At 38.6% G+C, this 18806-nt stretch overlaps 1 protein-coding gene across 1 annotated transcript in view; it reads left to right on the top strand.

Moving 5' to 3' along the window:
• Window positions 1–12601, top strand: part of LOC111567033 (adenylate cyclase type 6-like) — a 43180-nt gene extending 30579 nt beyond the window's left edge. The window contains exons 7-24 of the mRNA XM_023267881.3: window positions 1–128; window positions 238–396; window positions 1460–1601; window positions 2146–2274; window positions 2373–2401; window positions 2485–2632; window positions 2717–2814; window positions 4117–4204; window positions 4299–4415; window positions 4505–4663; window positions 4814–4989; window positions 5444–5470; window positions 5963–5992; window positions 6222–6354; window positions 6528–6791; window positions 6912–7116; window positions 7204–7328; window positions 9759–12601. Coding sequence (XP_023123649.2) covers window positions 1–128; window positions 238–396; window positions 1460–1601; window positions 2146–2274; window positions 2373–2401; window positions 2485–2632; window positions 2717–2814; window positions 4117–4204; window positions 4299–4415; window positions 4505–4663; window positions 4814–4989; window positions 5444–5470; window positions 5963–5992; window positions 6222–6354; window positions 6528–6791; window positions 6912–7116; window positions 7204–7328; window positions 9759–9887 — 2286 coding nt within the window. The 3' untranslated portion in view covers window positions 9888–12601. The remainder of the gene's footprint in view (window positions 129–237; window positions 397–1459; window positions 1602–2145; window positions 2275–2372; window positions 2402–2484; window positions 2633–2716; window positions 2815–4116; window positions 4205–4298; window positions 4416–4504; window positions 4664–4813; window positions 4990–5443; window positions 5471–5962; window positions 5993–6221; window positions 6355–6527; window positions 6792–6911; window positions 7117–7203; window positions 7329–9758) is intronic.
• The last annotated feature ends 6205 nt before the right edge of the window (window positions 12602–18806 follow it).

The raw sequence follows: 18806 nt of genomic DNA, 5'->3' as shown, positions 1-18806 counted from the left end.
GAGAACCACTGTCTCCGTATTAAAATTTTGGGTGATTGTTACTACTGTGTGTCTGGGCTGCCCGAACCCCGGGCTGACCACGCCCACTGCTGTGTGGAGATGGGCGTCGACATGATAGAGGCCATCTCGTGAGTAGCCAACAGTGTTTACATGCAGACAGCGCGCATGTGAGTGGTGTTTTGTTTCTGAAGCTCCTCCTGCTGCAGAGGACAAACTGATCGTTGTGTGTGTCTGCAGGTTGGTGCGCGAGGTGACCGGGGTCAACGTTAACATGCGCGTCGGCATTCACAGTGGGCGTGTGCACTGCGGCGTGCTGGGACTCAGGAAGTGGCAGTTTGACGTGTGGTCAAACGATGTCACGCTTGCCAACCACATGGAGGCGGGAGGCAAAGCAGGGTGAGAGAAACAACAGATTCACACACATATTAAAAACTGTATATTAAAAACTGTCATAGTATACAGGTTGTTTACGGGTGGTAGGGAGAATTTCTTCTATTGTAATGTAACACGTTTATGAATAAATATGCAGTACTGAGTACAAGTCTTTGACCACCATTGGGTTCGTTTAATCAAGGTTATAATGACCATAGTTATGCATTAGGCAGTCTCTTTGTAAGAATATATAATCAGGATACACAGAAAATATATACACAGTATTAAAAACATAAATAATTTAGGAAAAACTGTTTTTACATGCTAAAATGACAAATACTTTGTGTTGCACTTTACATATCGAGACTTACAACACAAGTTTTCCTTCTTTCTGCTGTTTTTTTCTGGGAAGCGTCTGATTGGAAACAGATTTATTTAGCAGCATGACAATGATCTGAAGCGCATCGGTAATGCAGTGAAATCATATTTGGAGAAAAAAAAAATCTGATAAAACAGAGACAGTGATCGACTGGTCTCCACTGACCTGAATATTACAGAAGTAGTAAGGGAGAAAAAACACAAGACAGCCTAAAGACGACCTCTGTGAAGCGCTAAAGGAAGCTTTCTCTAATATTACTTTGGAAAACTTTAAGACAGTCTACTCCAGAGAGTTCAAGATGTGTGAAGTGCAAAGGTTACAGAAGTCAAACTAAATATGGACATCAGCCATTTTGTTCAGATCTTTTTGTGGTACATACAAACAACAGTGTAGATCCACATATAAGCTATTGTAAGGCAGGAAGGGATTATTTATTTGATTGTTATTTCTAAATATGTGAGAGGTGTTTAATCAATGATCAGAGAGCTACTTTAATCACCCATAAACAATGTCTTCAATCAAAAAACATGCTTTGTCAATTTTTTCATTGCTTCATTCATTCCTGTAATCCCCTTCCTTATGGTAGACAATAATCCTGGAGCTATGTATATCTGCCATCACCCTGCTTTCCATATATCAATAAAGATGAGTGAAAGTGATTAAAAATAACCCTGCAGGCCCATTTTCTTGTCTTTTTTTTCCTGCCAGGCGGATCCACATCACAAAAGCCACATTACAGTATCTGAATGGGGACTATGAGGTGGAGCCAGGCTTTGGAGGTGAGAGGAATGCATATCTGAAGGAGAACAGCATCGAGACTTTCCTCGTCCTCGGCTGCAGCCAGAAAAGGGTCAGTGGATGAACACACACACACACAGTACAAATATAAGAGGTTTAGGTTTGACAGTTTTCACTTCATCCAAATATTATTTAAAGATTTCCAAATTTGGCCTGGAAAAAAAAACATAAGTGAAAGACAATCTAGGAAGTCCAGTTTCGGTGACAGATCTGAATGTGAAAGTTTTTTAGACAAGAAACCGCTCTGAAAATTTCTCAGAAAGACATTTATTTTAGATTTTTTTATTGCGATTGTCAACACAAGCTTTCATGTAACTGCCATGTGTAGATGTCTGGATGATGGACACAAAAAGCTACATGATGTGAGAACATTAGTAGATAACAGATCGGAGGGATGCTCTTATTTGTAATAATGTTCACTGACAGATTTGTGAATGAATTCCTATTGAAGACCCTGAACTGCCTGTGTACTTCCTTCTTCGGTGCAATAAAATCCAGAATTTAAAAGACCCCTTAGTCACTTGCAGTGCCGTTCACTGTGTGTTGTGTTGCTTGAGAACAGTTGGTCAAGCCTTCGTGTTGTTCCCTCTGAGCAGAAGGAGGAGAAGGCGATGATGGCGAAGATGCAGCGGACGAGAGCCAACTCTAACGAGGGGCTGATGCCACGCTGGGTCCCCGACAGAACCTTCTCAAGGACCAAAGACTCCAAAGTCTTCAGACAAATGGTGAGACTCGACATCAACACACTGCTTCATGGTGAGATAGTTGGGCTGCAGCTTCTCTGTGAATCATCTTCTTTTTGTCTGGTCTGTTTCCTCTTCAGGGGATTGATGAGAGCTCCAGTAAAGACAAGTGAGTATCGACTCTTGACGCTTTAGTGGATTTCATTAACCCCGTTGCTCCTGCTCAGTCTGTGTCTTCTCTTCTTCTTGCAGCCGTGGTGTTCAGGAAGCCATGAACCCGGAGGACGAGGTGGATGAATTTCTGGGTCGAGCGATTGACGCTCGCAGCATTGACCAGCTAAGAAAAGACCACGTTAAGAAGTTTCTACTCACCTTTCAGACCTCCAGTCTGGAGAAAAAGGTTCAAAACCTGACACCTGATTATTATCTGTGCTATTAATTTGTGGAAGAAGCTGCTGCTCATGTCTGGTTTCTTCTTTTGCAGTATTCCAAGAAGGTGGACGATCGTTTCGGAGGCTATGTTGCCTGTACTCTATTAGTATTCTGCTTCATATCCTTCATACAGATTGTTGTCTTTCCACAGTAAGTACTTCACACATCCACATAATGTTTTAAAGGCCACACTATGAATTAAAATTGACACTCGATATATCGTTTGAAAGCACAAAGATTAACTATTCAAATGCTGTAGACCATTTTAAGATAGGAATTTTACAGCAACAACCTCTTTACTTTGTTTCGTTTGAGTACAGACATAAAAAATGACTACAAGAATGAGGACAACAAGCTGCTTCCAATCTTTTAGTCTTTTTTAATAAAGCAGTGGTGATATTATGGAATCATTTGGTCTGTACCAAATTGAAAATTATAAGTAATACTTTTTAGTTCTGATCCGTTTCATATTCACACAGATTTATAATTATTTATCTTCTCAATTACTTAAAATTACTTAACATACATGTAGAAACACTGGTCAGTCACAGGTAATGTAGTAATCTTACAGGTGAAAGTAACGACAAGTTTTAATAGCCTAATTTCTGAGAAGTTGTATATTGTTATTTTGGCATCAGCTTCAGCTGCAATCACTTTGGAAAAGGGGCCAAAATCAGAGCTCCAGTAAATTCAAAAGTTTTCATCACTGAATATGCGGAAAAAAAAAACATGGCGCCATAGTTGCTGAATTCATTCAAAAAGGATCTAGATACCAAAAATAAATTAATGAAAACATTTCTCAGCATCATAAACTGTTACTTAAGCAGTTAAGCTCTTTGATGGGATGATTCTTGTAGAAATGTGTCTTGGCAGTCATAGTTAAGTTAGCACACCTTTGAGTTTTAGCAAAGGAAGCAATCATTGACCTTTTCCACTCAGCTGGGAGACCCAGCTTACAGATTCAGGGCTGCTGAAGTAGCTCCTCCTGCTTTGTGACTAACAAAGAAGAACTAATGACAAACTCAGTGACTGTTTTGGTGAAATCAACCTGCGTCATCAGTGCTACATGATCCCACTCAGAAATGAAATTGCAGAGACTGACAACAAGTCATGCTGCTTATGTCTTCTGATGGTCACAGAGAAACTGTTGATTATGAGTATTATTAGTCAAGGCTGAATCTCAGCTCATGAATATTTATTTATGGATAGAAACAGGACAAAAAGTAGGTCTCCGGCTTTACACACATCTGTTGTAACTCCTCTACATGTTCTAGTCATCAGAGAAAAGTCCTACACTTGTGTGTTTTCATTTGTGTCACTGTGATTACTGGAATATTTTTACATGATATAAAGTTATTGACTTAACCCTCTGAACTTCACTCAGTTTCTGGCCACATTTTTTGCTCTGGTCATGTTTTAACTCACTGTATTGCACTGTGTTTTTTTCTGCAGCACCCCAGTCATGCTGGGAATCTACATCAGCATCTTCATCATACTCGCCAACATCCTCTTCATCTGTGCCATATACTCTTGCATCAAGGTACTGAAGCACATCAAGACACAACAACAGCAGCTTTGCACTTACTTGTCTGCGTTTGGTCTATTTTTAATATGCACATCATTTGTCCTTGCAGCTCTTTCCAGCTGCGATGCAGGCTGTTTCAAAGAAGATTGTCCAGTCTCGCACTAACAGCACCCTGGTTGGAGTATTCTCAATTATCCTCGTCTTCATCTCTGCCTTTGTTAATATGGTAAGGTCAAAGAGGCAGATATTCATACAAACCACACGTTTAAAGTCATTCTGAATACATGCTTCTGTGTACGCTTGGCTTCACTACAGTTTGCCTGCGACACCAAGAGCTTGGCGGAATGTGTCGCTGAGAAGCTGAACACCTCTGCAGCCCTGGTGACGCCATGTCTGATCCGCAGCTTGAATGTGTCTGTTGAAGGGGGTCTGGAGACCTGTCCTAGCCAAGGCCCCTCCTGCCCTTTTCCTGAGGTGAGTGTGTGCCACCACTTCACATTTTATGTTTCCTTCACCACTAGTTGAACCTCTTCAAAAGGAAAATGTCACATTTGCATTTGGTTTCTTTAAGATCTTTTGTTGATGGTATGTCTTTGTGACGCTGCTGTCTCCTGTTTGTGCCAGTATTTCAGCTACAGTGTGCTGCTGACGCTGCTGGCCTGCTCCGTGTTCCTGCAGATCAGCAGCATAGGGAAGCTGGCCCTCATGCTGCTCATCCAGCTCACCTTCCTGCTGCTGATGGAGTGGCCACAAGTAGCACTATTCGACAACGCCGACCTCTTTGTCACCTCCAATGCCATGTAAGTGCAAGAGTATGAGGAGAGCACAAAACATTTTTGTACTGTTTTTACTATGTTTGCATGATAAACATCAGTACTTTTAGTAATATTTGTGTTAGAAGTTGAAAGTTGGTATCAAATTGTTGATTCTTAATCTTGTTTACTTAGTCTTTGATCACATTACTCAAACACGTCAAGAAATATTTCAACTTTTTTTTTTTTTTTTTTAACCAAGGAAGAAAATCTTTATTTATCCCTGACAATAGTGAAATGACATAATTTATTTTCAAAAACATTTGTATTCTTACATGAGTGCTATTGTATTTCTTTATAACAATATACAGCTGTACTTGGATAGTTTCTGTTTATTCAGAAATGTAAGCGTATATAGCTGTGAAAATCAAATTGTATTTTAGATATATGTCAATTTTGCATATTTTATTATTTGTTCTAATAATGTTTTCTCTCTTTATAGTGATTTAAATGAAACTAGTGCTCAGTGGTAAGTATTAGAATTTGCATGATTTTATTTATAGTGAAGTGAAATTAGTTCATGCATTTTAATTTGAAAGTAAAACACAACAAAGTGAGAAATCAGACACTTATTTTATGATATTTCTATGCGAAAGCACAAATATACATATATGTATACATACTATGTATTTATATTTAATAGTGACATATATGCATATACACCCAAAAATAGGTCAACAGTAGATTGAAATTTCACTGTAGAGTTACCATACTTTTTAAACTTTAAATGCGTAATTATGTATATGTTTATATGCTTTTTGCGTAGCGTATAAGTAGCCTGAAATGTAGCCTAAAACCAGTCTACTTTTATCTTGTGGTTGGGTTTTGATTTAAAATTGAAATGCCTGAAGCTTAGTTGAAAATATTTGTTGCTTCCTCACAACTTTAAATTCATATAACCGTTGATTATTTGCCTTATTTATACTGACCAGAAGATTATTTTTTTCTTTCCTATTTTTAGGTCCAGTTTCAATGAAACTACAAACCAGTGGTAAGGCTGCATTCATTTTACTTTGTATTCTATCATATCATCAACTTTTTCCCAGTTTTAGAGATTAGCCTTTTTCTCGTTATCTTTTCCTACTATCTTTTTGTCTTGATTTGCTTGGTTTCTGTCTTGTTTGATGTTTGATGCATTGTTTCTTCAAAATTCTATTTAAAAAAAATGACCACAAAAACCAGCCTCCTTTTAATCTGAATTGTTTTCAATCTCTTTGAAGCCCATTTGTTGTGACCAAAGTGTCCCTGAGGGTCATGACTCCAGTGATCCTCACAGTCTTTGTCCTGGCACTGTACCTGCATGCCCAGCAGGTTGAATCTACTGCTCGCCTCGACTTCCTGTGGAAATTACAGGTATGGCCACTTGGGGGCGTCATCTGACCACATTAACACCTCAAACTTATCCATCAGTTAACAAGATGATAGAACCACCTTACAGTCACATGGCCTGTTATTGTCTTATGATAAAATATCGGCCATGCGTTCATGAAAGCTGATTACATCTAATAGATAATCTTCACTTGCAGGCCACAGAGGAGAAGGAGGAGATGGAGGAACTGCAAGCCTACAATCGTCGTCTCCTCCATAACATCCTGCCGAAGGACGTTGCTGCTCACTTCTTGGCTCGCGAGCGGCGTAACGACGAGCTGTACTATCAGTCTTGTGAGTGTGTGGCCGTCATGTTTGCCTCCATCAGCAATTTCTCTGAGTTCTACGTGGAGCTGGAGGCCAACAACGAGGGCGTGGAGTGTCTCCGGCTGCTCAACGAGATCATTGCTGATTTTGATGAGGTAAACTTCATCCAGACAGATTTGTAAAGATCAGTGTAGATTTTGCTCATCGCTCAGTTTGCACCGTAAACTGTAAAATGCCCAGCTATAATCACCGTCTGCTCTTTCTTCACATCTCAGATCATCAGTGAAGAGAAATACAGGCAGCTAGAAAAGATCAAGACCATTGGTTCCACCTACATGGCGGCCTCCGGTCTCAACGACTCCACCTACGACAAAGAAGGCCGTACCCATATTACTGCACTAGCCGACTATGCCATGAGACTGAGAGAGCAGATGAAATACATCAACGAGCATTCCTTCAACAACTTCCAGATGAAGATAGGTACGGAAAAGTTAGTGCTTTGTCTCTCACAAAAACACAGTGATCGGCAACTTTTGTTGATGCAGTTTTCTTGCGTTTGATTCACAGGTTTGAACATTGGGCCGGTGGTAGCTGGGGTTATTGGGGCACGAAAGCCACAATATGATATTTGGGGAAACACAGTCAATGTGGCCAGTCGTATGGACAGCACAGGTGTACCCGACCGCATACAGGTAGGTTTCATAATAGTAACAGCCATAGTAATAACTTTTTTGATAACCAGTGTTTACACAGCACATATAATAAACAAGATGACCACAGATGTTAAAATGTAAAATACAAATAAAATAATAGAAGCAATAAAACCTTTAAAAGCAATAAATAGACAACAGCAAGTCTATAAAATTAAGTACCTTAAATCCTTTCTCTGTAGCTTGGGGCCAGACATCCTTTAAAAATGATCAGTAAAATCATTAGTCAATTCTGAAACAAACATGGAGCCAGGGCAGAGAATCGGAACTGGAGTGAGCCGAGCTTTGGTTTGTGCTCAAGTTACAGCAGTCGAGCCTGGAGAAAATAAGAGTGTGACGTTTTGAAGGTTAGAGTGTGAGTGCACTGGTTGAATTCTGGAGATGGTTCCTAACTGAAGGAAGCAGGACAGGACAAATTTTGGTTCTGAATCAAATAACGCTCCAAGGTTTCTGGCAACAGGCTTCACATGGGCAGACAGAGGAAACTGTGTTCCATCCAAGAGTTTCGATCTAAAACAAGAAAACAAAAAGAAATGTTGTAACATTAACTGATTTGGGAAAATGGAAACATGTAGATAGAACCTTAAACCGGACCTAAGATGCAATTTTGTCACAGGTAATATGAACTGTACCAGACCTAACCCTAAATTACACAGTTTATCATAGCAAGAGGGGACTGTAAAAACTGGAAGAATCGTCAAAATTTCACTTTTCCATCACTCCTTTAACTAATCCTTCAATTTCAGCGGGAATGACCACCAAGTCTAAGCTAAAATTTTATTCTACAGTCAGTTTACTCTGCAAGCTTCGAAGTAAATAAAAATAATGAATAAAAATAACTAACTAAAAATGGACTGCTTGCATTAACCAGCTTCGATAACAAAAAATTCTAGTCTCCTCGGTGCAACCAAGAAGCCAATGCTGACTAAGTAATTGACAAAAAATCACGTTTCGAATTAACTGCAAACTGTGTGCAAGTAAAAATGTGACAGGAGCAAAAAAACAAACCCAGAAACTGCTTTGGATTCAGAGGATTAATATCTATACATCTGATTATATTTGATGTAATAGACCTATATGTGGATTGATCACCAAACAACTTAGAGATTTGCTTTGATAGTGTCACTTTTTGTGAACCATTTTAAACTTTATTTTATTGGGATATTGTAAAAACAGGAAGAAGGAATGACATGTACCCAGTGTGACTCAAACCGGACCTATTTTATCAGCCAACAGAGGCTCAGCTTATCTATTATGGTGTGTTTTGTTGTGATGATTTACGACAGGTTTACATATTTATCGGTGTTGTAGCATCCCGCTTCTTATTCTGAGGAGGAGGCGCTTTGTGTCAAAATGTTACCAGAAGCTCCAGATCTTTGGGGAAATACTTGTGGATACATCACAGATGATTTTCAGTACCTCAAGAAAGCCCTGTTTAGTTTATGAAAAGATTAATAGATGATAATTTTAATATAACTGTTGTTCATATTGTGTAGCAGCACACTTAAATCTGTAATGTGTGATTGTTTTGGCATCAGTGTAGCAGCACAGCAACCTGTAAACACAACACTGTCAAAATTACCACCTTACAAAGACGGCATGGTGTTTGCAACCTGCTGCTTTTTAACACATCCAGCAGTTATTTAGCATTTAGCTAGCTGTGTCTGCAGAAAACTTCTGAGGGAAATATTTGGCTCTTCAGCTGCTAAATGCTCCACTGTGTTCACCAGCGGGTTTTCTAACTGTGACTGTCTCCAGTTAACTACTAAGTTAACCCTAAGTTGTCTTTGATGCAGTATAAAGTTATGTCAGAAAACATATATACATCTCTTTGATTTTTTTAAAGTAGAATTTCTTTGATTATTAATGTTTCTAAAATCTGGAATCATGTACGAGTTTCCAAATGCCCACAACAGTTGCTGATACTGGGGAAAAAAGTGGTGACTCTACATACTACAGATCATTTACAGCTTACATATTTAATTTGTTTCCATACTGGTCTCTTATCAGCTCTATGTAAACGCCTGCATTTCGGCTGAAAAATCCCTGAATTTTTGTCAGGTGACTGTTGGTCATAACTGAGTCAATATAGACTCAGGCGCACAGAAGAAAGCAGATTTTTTGAGTTTAGTTTTTTTTTCCAGAATCCAATTTGATTTTTTTTGGCATATTTTCAAATGAGACTGAACAAATGAAATGATTTAGATTAAATATCTCCATTTTATGGAGAGATGTGGTTGTTCTTTTCCACAAGTCACACACGATTAGTTCAAAAACCATTGGAAAGTTTAGCGTCTGATGATTCTTCCTGTTTCTACATTTTCTTCCTGTGATTAATGACATGACTTTCTTGAAACATCACGTCCTTCAAACCCACTATCATTGTGTTCCTTCATGCAAATCTGCTCACAGGTGACCACGGACCTCCACCAGGTGCTTGCAAACAAGGGGTACGTGCTGGAGTGTCGTGGGGTCGTAAAGGTCAAAGGTAAAGGAGAAATGACAACCTACTTCCTGAACGATGGACCGCCCAACAGTTAGCAGCCATGGCAGCAGCAGATGCTGAGATGATCCCCACTGCAAGGACACAGCACCACTGAGCGAGGACTCACAGTGTGAGCTAACGGCTACAAACTAGAGACGCCATCACTTGAATCCCAAGCAAAGAGGAAAAAATACACTTTTAAGACTTCAAAAGGAAAGTGTTCCTGATGAGAGGAAGATGTTCTCGTTTGACAGCCATTTTGGCCCACATACATGTTGAAGGACACGTGTTTTTCTCATGTCTAGCCTCTCTCTCAGGCTTCTTGAAAGATGCAAAGTCTGTTTATTTAAAACAACGCCTTTTAGCCTGTGTCAAAAGAAGATTAACGCTGTACATAAGGCTACTTTTTATTTTACTTTGTGTATTTTTTTCTCTGTAATTTTTATTTCACATGTATTATGAACAGGTACTCATGTTTTGTTTCTGCATTAATTATTTATTTCGATCTCGATGTTTTGTGCAAAAGGTCCTTTATGAAAAAGTGTGAATACATACGTGCACAAATATCCAGTTTATTACACGTTTATAAGTGTGTATGTACATGCATATTTGTGTGTGTATGAATATATGTATAAACTGAGGAGGAATATATTGACCAAAGACTAAAGTATTTACTAAAAGCAAGGCAAGACATGTTGATATGTTCTCGCTAAAGTTAGCAATGATCACCACCTCTGTTTTTTAGGCAGAAGGCCTGAACCCTCTGCCTTTTTGCCCAACTGCTGGCAGCAAAGGCTGCGCCATCGTTTTCATAAAATATGTACAATTAATTTATTTTTTAGTCTGTCATTCAGGCAGCAAAGAGCAGATTATTTACACTAAATTATATTATTGCCCTCAATCATTAAATTAAATGAAAAATAACTAAAGACGACTGAGGATGTTATTAGAAAGTTCTACCTTAAATCTCTATTTTTATCTCCACTCTCTGAGCAGTAGAAGTAGGTCCACCATGGATTAGGATCCTCTTCATCCTCATTTTATGTCAGACTGGTTCCTTAGAGCTTGAGCAGCCAGTGAGCCGCTGGTTTCAGCTGTAACAGTACGTTGTCATCGACTGCTCCTTCCCTTTCAAAGAGGTATTTTTTTGGTACAGATGGAAATGAAGGAACTTAGATCAGCGACTTGTTCCAGAGCCTTCAGGGGGAAAACCTTGGATTTCAACGCAGTGACATCACACAGCCTGATTCTTCTATGAAGAAGAAATAGATGAAGGAAAGAAATATATATTGATTTTGACTGAATACTGTGCTTTGTAATCTTGAAGGGGCATAACTATTTTCACTGTGAGGTTTTTATGATACAACAAAACTGCTTTCTTGCCAAACATAACTGCTTTGAAGCATGTCTGATTGTGGTATCTTGTTTTCATTTTTGTTTGTTTCAACGTAGGGTATTTTGTATCACTTCTGTATCCATCATTTGTATATTCTTAATGTTGTTATTATTATGATGATTCTGGTTAATTATTATGCTTAATATGATGATTCCATTCCGATGAAAAGGATCAAAGACCAGCACGCTTTCTTGTAAAACGCCAGTTGTAAAGCTTAAGCTCACTGGTACCAACTGATCAACTGCAGCCAATGAATTCTGCTGTTCAGTCCTAATGTACAATACAGTATTTCTGCTGGCAATAGGTGTGATCATGCAAGTAATAACCATTAGCTGCCTTTGCAGCCGAGCCCGAGTGGTGTTTGCTCACATAAGCATAGCAGTAAACACACATATACAGGTGATTCACTGTGCTTTTTTTTAATTTATGCCACTACTGCAGTATTGTAAATCTGAGTCGGGCTTTAAGGTGACCTTCCACACATTAAACTTCTCACAAACGACATCCCTGGTGTTACGTGCAGAGGACCAGGCAGAATCAGTAGGCCTACGCATATGTTTCTTGTATTACTCCCCCCTACTCACTCAGTCTTTCAGCAAAAAGTGGAAGTACTAATAGCTGAGTTTGATTGCCTTAAGTTAATAATCTAAAAAACTAATCATGGATTAACACTAAAAACAGAAAGTGTGCCTGCGTGCCCTGCCTGGACTGCTGATGTTCACACAGAGAGAAAGGATAAGGGCTTGTCGACAATAATTTTCCGTTAACGTTCTCATTGTTGCAATGATCTTGGTTTCTCCGGCGTCGCTCTTTGTAATTAGGAGAATCAGCCCTGACTTAGCTCTTCCCTCAAACTCAACAACGGCAACCAACAGTTGATCACGTTTGTACCAAAGCCAGCTCACACAGCCTTTGTGCTATTGGTCCTTCCTGTGCAATGATATTTGGGTGTGGTGGGAGCACCAGAGGACAGTAATGTAACGGAGATCACCAACTATCATGAACTGTGACCAATGAAGAGTGATTCATATAAGCAAAGAGTTTATAGAATGGACATGAGTTTATAAAGATGTTCATTGTATGTATTCTATTTCTATTGGCTGTCCATAGACTTGTGTTGATTGTTAACTCTTGGGATGCTTTCGGGGGAACAGGAGAGGGGAGGAAGGTTGTTCCCATACTACTGAAACAGTGTTTTGCTCAGGCCTGATGAATCCTTCCGTATTTGTTTCTGTTAATTTGTATTTTCCCTGAGTTGGAGGAGTTGAAAGGGGAGTGTTCTGCAAAGATGAAGGACGAGAGGAGTTGAGGACTATGACAAAGAGAAAAATAACATTTCCCCTTGAAGAAAAAAAATAAAAAAAATTAATGGCTGTTTTGTGTATTCATACTTGCACATCAGACATGTATAAGCTGTCATTTAGATGAACGCAAATCATGCAGTGACTTCATATGTCAATATGAAGTCATCAAAAGCGCCTTTCAGACATGCGCTGCTTTCTGTTAATCTGACAGTAACTGAATGTATGATTTAGCATCCTGGTGACTTTTCCATCTTACTAGGTTTGAATTTGTGACATTTCAGAATCACTTTCAACACAAGTTGGATTTACCCGCAGTCACACTGACAGATGGGCAAACACAAGCAAAATGCTTCAATTTTAAGAGGGCTTTTTCCACATTTCAGTGCCAATATTGGTCCAAAACATCAAAACGAGTGCAAAAAAGATACAGTATATGTGCCGAAATTACAAAACACCTTTCTTATTCACTTTTCTGTGAATTTTACACCTAATAGAAACTTAACTGTGATGAAGACAGATGCTAACAGGTCGGCTTAATGAGAATCACCAATAATGTGGGTTTTAACAAAACGTTACCAGGAGCTGGAGCTAACTTTGCTGCTTCCAGCTGTTTGTAGGAGTTTTTCCTCTGAGTTTGATAAACACCTGCAGCAACAATGTTACATATCCAAATTTAAAAAGGGACTTTACAGTACTAGAAAGTACTTTAGTTGTCAGTATACACATAATGAAGAGCCACTGTAGTCTGACTAATATTACACCCTGTTACGACACTGACTGTATTCAATAATTCAAGTTCTTTATCTTTGCAATCCTTGATATCATCATAACCATAACTAAACGGATCAAAACTGTAAATAACTTACTTTTCGTTTACTTTTATTATTATAAATGAGAAATGGCTGTTTTTCAATATTTGACTGTAAAATTACATTTAAAAAAAAAAAACTTTATTTAAATCAGCAAAACAAACAAACAAAAAGCATTCTTTTTGAAAGAAATATTCTGTATATTATGGACTGATTGGACTGAATGGTAAATCTTTTTTAAAATTGTTATTTTCAAAATTTGCTTGTTTTGGCATCATATCAGATGATATCTAGAAAAATCATCAGAAAACAAATATTTATTTGCACATTTACTCTATAAACAATTTGAACAAACAAACCAAACAAAAACAGATCCAAAATGTAAATGTCAATATCATAATCTGTGTTTTCATAGATTGCAATTCATTCGTTTTCGCTGCTTTTACAGTTTTTCAATGCTACATTATTCCACTATTTTTAAAAATATTTTTCTAACACTCAAGCTACCAGATTTTTTATATCTTTTTATCTATAGACTTTTAAATTCATTCAGTTTTTTTCCAGTGTATGCCAAGAATATGCCAAGCTTTTTGCAGTCTAACAACCTTCTTTGGCCTCAGGAGTAGGACCACCAAAACCTGGAATCAAACCCAGCATCCAGCTGCAGAACTGACACTGTGCACCATCTACAGGCAGGTTTCAACAACAGCGTATAGAAATTAGACACCTGCAGATGCTGGGTTTGGTGCTTGGACCTCAGCCGACCTGTTTACGGGTGTGGTTACTATTGTGGCTGTAGTTTTTATTCTTTCTAACAGACAGGAATGCAGTTGGAGGTGTTTACAGTCAGACTGGGTGCCACTGGTCCTTCTGGCTTTCTGGTGTGATTCAGGTCACACTGGGTCAGCCAGAAAGGTCTTTAGGGTTGGATTTCAGGATCAGTTGCAGCACTTTGTGTACATGTGATCATTCACACTTTATGTGCTGGTAACAGTGTACTTTCACACATTCATAGTCACTCTACTACAGAACTGACAATGGATTCCTTCTGCTAGTTTCAACTGACCTGAACCTTCTACGGATCAGTTTGAAGTATATTAAGCAATTCTGGGGGCAATTCAAGCCTTATGAGGGATGTGGGTTAGTATTCAGATCCAACATGTTGTGATCTCTTCTTCTCTTCTGATTTTCACATGTTATTGCTCAAGAGGTCTAATGCAGTGTGTCCTGAAATAACACTGTAAAACATGTTTTTTTGCCAGAACATTCCTGCAATGCTTTTTAATCTTCCAGAACCTCGAGACACCTGCTGCATTCGGGAAGGACTCTAAAACCCTATAAAATCTACTTCCCTCTGATATCTCTATGCTCCGAAATTCAATCAAATGTAGTTATTTTCTTTTCCTCTAGAGAGCAGTATGATGTCAGTGTCTTTGGACATTCAGGCCTAAACTTTCTGAGCTGTCATCATGACTTGTGACATTATTACTGATTTCATTTTTGCTTGTTTTTCTCACAATAAGCAGCCTTTAAATGGCTGTATTCACTGGAATTCATTCAGAGTATTTAAAACTTGGGACTTCCAAAACGGTTAAGAAGAGCTCTTATAGAGAGGCCTGCAGTGCACATAACTCAATTAATTACTTCATTACTTACTTCATTCTGATAAGTCAAATTTAATAGTTTCTAAGAGTTATATGATGGCTTTATCTATAGTTAATTAATCATTTAGCAAATCTTTGTGCATCAGATGTAACATTAAGCCTCTTCAGCCATTAAGTCCGTGCAAAAACGTCAGGAAGTCATTATTAGTAAAGGGTCATGGGTTACTCAATTTCCAGTAAACCGTCAGCAAATAAAATTATCATCTATGGATATTGGTCCAGATGCCTTTTAGCCATGAAAGTGGCAGAAGAGTCAGTTTCCTGATTAAATGAAGGCTGGGTCAAGACGAAGGACAAGGCGAGTGTTCTGCTGTAGGCCTCACAGCATCATTATTGAAGTCTTTCATTAATGCTTAAACCCCAATAACCATAGCGATACTTTAATGCACCTCTGTACTTTGCCATCTTTGACTTCACTCATGATACTGTGCAGGACTGTGCATATCGACAGGAGGTTGAGCGGCTGGTGATCCGGTGCAGCCAGAACAATCCGGAGCTGAACACGCTCAAGACTGTGGAGATGACAGTGGACTTCAGGAGACAGTCACTGCTCCCCCTCACCATCAGCAACAGCCCTGTGTCAGCTGTGGAGTCTTTCAAACTCCTGAGGACTACAATCTCTCAGGACCTGAAGTGTGAGACGAACATCCGCTCCATCCTAAAAAAGGCTCAGCAGAGGATATATTTCCTGCAACAGCTGAGGAGACATGGCCTGCCACAGGAGCTGCTGATCTAGTTCTACACTGCAGCCACTGAATCTGTCCTGTGCACCTCTGGATCAGCCACACAGCAGGACAGAAACAGACTTCAGTACACAGTACGGACCGCAGAAAGCATCACTGCAGCCCCCCTGCCCTCCATCCAGGAACTGTAGTCCACTAGAACCAGGAAGAGGGCAGGGAACATCATCAGAGACCCCACTCACCCTGGATAATAACTGTTGTTCCCCCTCCCCTCTGGCAGGCGCTACAGAGCCCTGTGCACTAAAGCCACCAGACACAAGAACAGCTTCTTCCCCACTGCCACCATCCTAATAAACAGCTGAGCCATTCCTCCACACCTGTGCAATATACCAGTGCTTATTACTGCACTAGACTGAATGGTAAACTGGTTTGGACAGTCACATCGCTGCTCCTCTGCTTTCGTTGGTTAAACAAATGCCAATAAAGCTGAATACTTGACACACAAGGAAGAACATCACACAGAGAAGCTTCATCATGTTGTGCAGCAAGTAAGTACTAACACAAAATATTTAAAATCCTGTGTGAAATGCTGTCTGTGTAGCTCAGACATATGGGGCAATGTGTCATTTCTTTTGTTTATTAGGTTTTAATTAGACTTGTTAACTCAAATTGTTGCTTTGAATATGGTTTCTACTCTTTGTAAACAAAAGCAACATTACGGTCTGTAGATGATTATGGCAACTTGTTTGTATATGGTGTGGAAAGTTACTGCTCACATCTTTTTAAGATGTGAGCAATAGACAATGCTAATAATAATTAGCATTGTTTTCAAGCATAATGTACTTAACTGTTACATATGGCTTTTAAAAGAAGCATCCTATATACTAGAGATGTAATGTTGTAATAAATCTGTAAGGAAGCACCTTGTAAAAATACATGATAAATGTTTCTGCAAATATGGATACTGGCAGCTGTGGTCATCATCATCAGTATTTTACGGTATTTTTTACAGTGTGTGTGTGTGTGCATTGCATTTTTTATTTATTTATTTATTAACCTTTAACCTTTATTTAACCAGGAGAAATCCCATTGAGATTAACAACCTCTTTTGCAAGGGAGTTCTGGCCAAGACAGGCAGCAGCGAATACAACATGACACAGTTAAAACATAAAACACGAGCAAAAAAAAAAAACAAATAAGAAATTTAGTTAACAAGCAAGTTATGAGAAACAAGTGCATGTTGTGAACTCGTAGGAATGTTCAGTGTCTGCATTTATTTTCTTTTTTTCTTTTACCAGTTTGTTAAATGAAAGTTTTTCTTACATGGTGGTGGGTCTAATGATGATACTTGAGCTCTGTTCAAAACTGCAACCAAGCTACTACCAAGTGTCACAATCTATAGCCAAAGTCTCATTTTTGTACGATTTTCTCTATAAACTTTGAGCGTCAATATCATGGAATGTAACAGTTTTAAAGGCAAACCTGCTCCTGATTAATGTCACTATGGGGAAAACTTAAAAAAATGAACTTAGGGCAAATGTTCAAGGGTCCAGTCACCCTGTAGGAGAAGGATTTTTATCGGCATGTGGCCACAGTTCCTTCTGTGTCAATACAATTCTCTAGTAATAGTCACATTTTAGCCCTCATGAATGTAGCGTCCGACTGTGAAATAGAGAAACAAGACTGGTCTTCACATGTTTTATATAATAGTTTGTATAAATCACATTGATTGAACAAGTTTGATCATTCAGTGCTTGTTTAAATCTTTCAAATTCTGCCTTAAAAGTGGTAAGTTCTTGGTTTGTCAGTTTGTACTGTTGTCCTGTTTCCATTAAAGAACAGTAATGATGTGCAACCTTGTATATAATGACAGAAACTAATCATCATGATATTAATTTTCTCTAGGACATAGAAGCTTAAATCTATCATTTTGTGCATATTAAAATGTACTTTTATCAGAAATGTATACTGACATAGAAGTAATCATAGCTGGAAGATGAGCCTGGTATCAAAATGTAGGTAACAATTTGACCTTTTATTTGCTATAATTTGTTTAAGCCAACCAGCCGTTCCACGCGGTGATATAACCTTTCAAATTTACCCAAAATGCACCTTCTAATGATTTCTCCAAGTTACCAATGCTTTTCTCTATGTCAGTGATAGCTATATAGACAGATTTAACAATGATATATCCCATGATATTGATGCTCAGGGTTGAGTATCGAAAAAATGTGCAAAACTAAAACGAGTATTCTTCTTTAGATTGTAATATCTGGGGTGGATGGTTGCCGTTCTTATCAGATGTGTTTCTCATCATTGAAAATTTCATGTGGCTTTAGTTTTTACTTATGAAGTTATGAAATTTTGATAAATGCTGAGAAAAATAACAAATTAAAACAGAAGCTTTTGACCCACCCCTGTGTATTGGTACTTCAGGGGCCTGTAAATCCAAAAATATTCATAGTATGGAGGTCAAATTTTGCATGGCTTCATTAGATCTATTCTACAAAATACACCAGCTGATTGTGAGGTGCTCAGGTGGGAACTTTATTCAGATTTGTTTGATTTATATGTGCTACTTGTTAACTCTCAGTTCGGCTCTGACAGCTGTCTGAAGCAGAAGTTCTGGCGGTGTCCCGGCCTCCCGACCACCAGCGTGATCATCGTGTTTCATAACGAGGCCTGGTCCACTCTGCTCAGGACCATCTACAGCGTCCTACATACGGCTCCTGCTGCTCTGCTCACAGAGATCTTGCTGGTGGACGATGCCAGCACAGATGGTGAGTGTATTCACAGTCCAGCATGAGGATGAAACTCTGTCCTTACTGCACACATTTAGAATTTTATAGCTTATACATACACATCCTTTTACATCGGGAAAGTATTCACGTATTTTACTAAAGCAAAAGTAGCCAAACTCCTGCTTTAAAAATATTTCTTAAGTGTGAGTATTAGCTAAATAGACTTTCAATATTAAAAATATAAGTACTGAAAGCAGAAAATGCCTCTTGTGAGTGTGTTGTGTACAGTATATTTGAATATTGGCTTATTATTTTTGATTATAAGAGCTTAAATAGCATTTTATTGGTGCAATTATTAGAAAAGAGACAAAAGGTAGT

The sequence above is a fragment of the Amphiprion ocellaris genome, chromosome 8 (assembly GCF_022539595.1).
Source record: "Amphiprion ocellaris isolate individual 3 ecotype Okinawa chromosome 8, ASM2253959v1, whole genome shotgun sequence".
NCBI classification, from domain to species: Eukaryota; Metazoa; Chordata; class Actinopteri; family Pomacentridae; genus Amphiprion; species Amphiprion ocellaris.
This window is presented reverse-complemented; position numbering and strand designations above follow the sequence as displayed.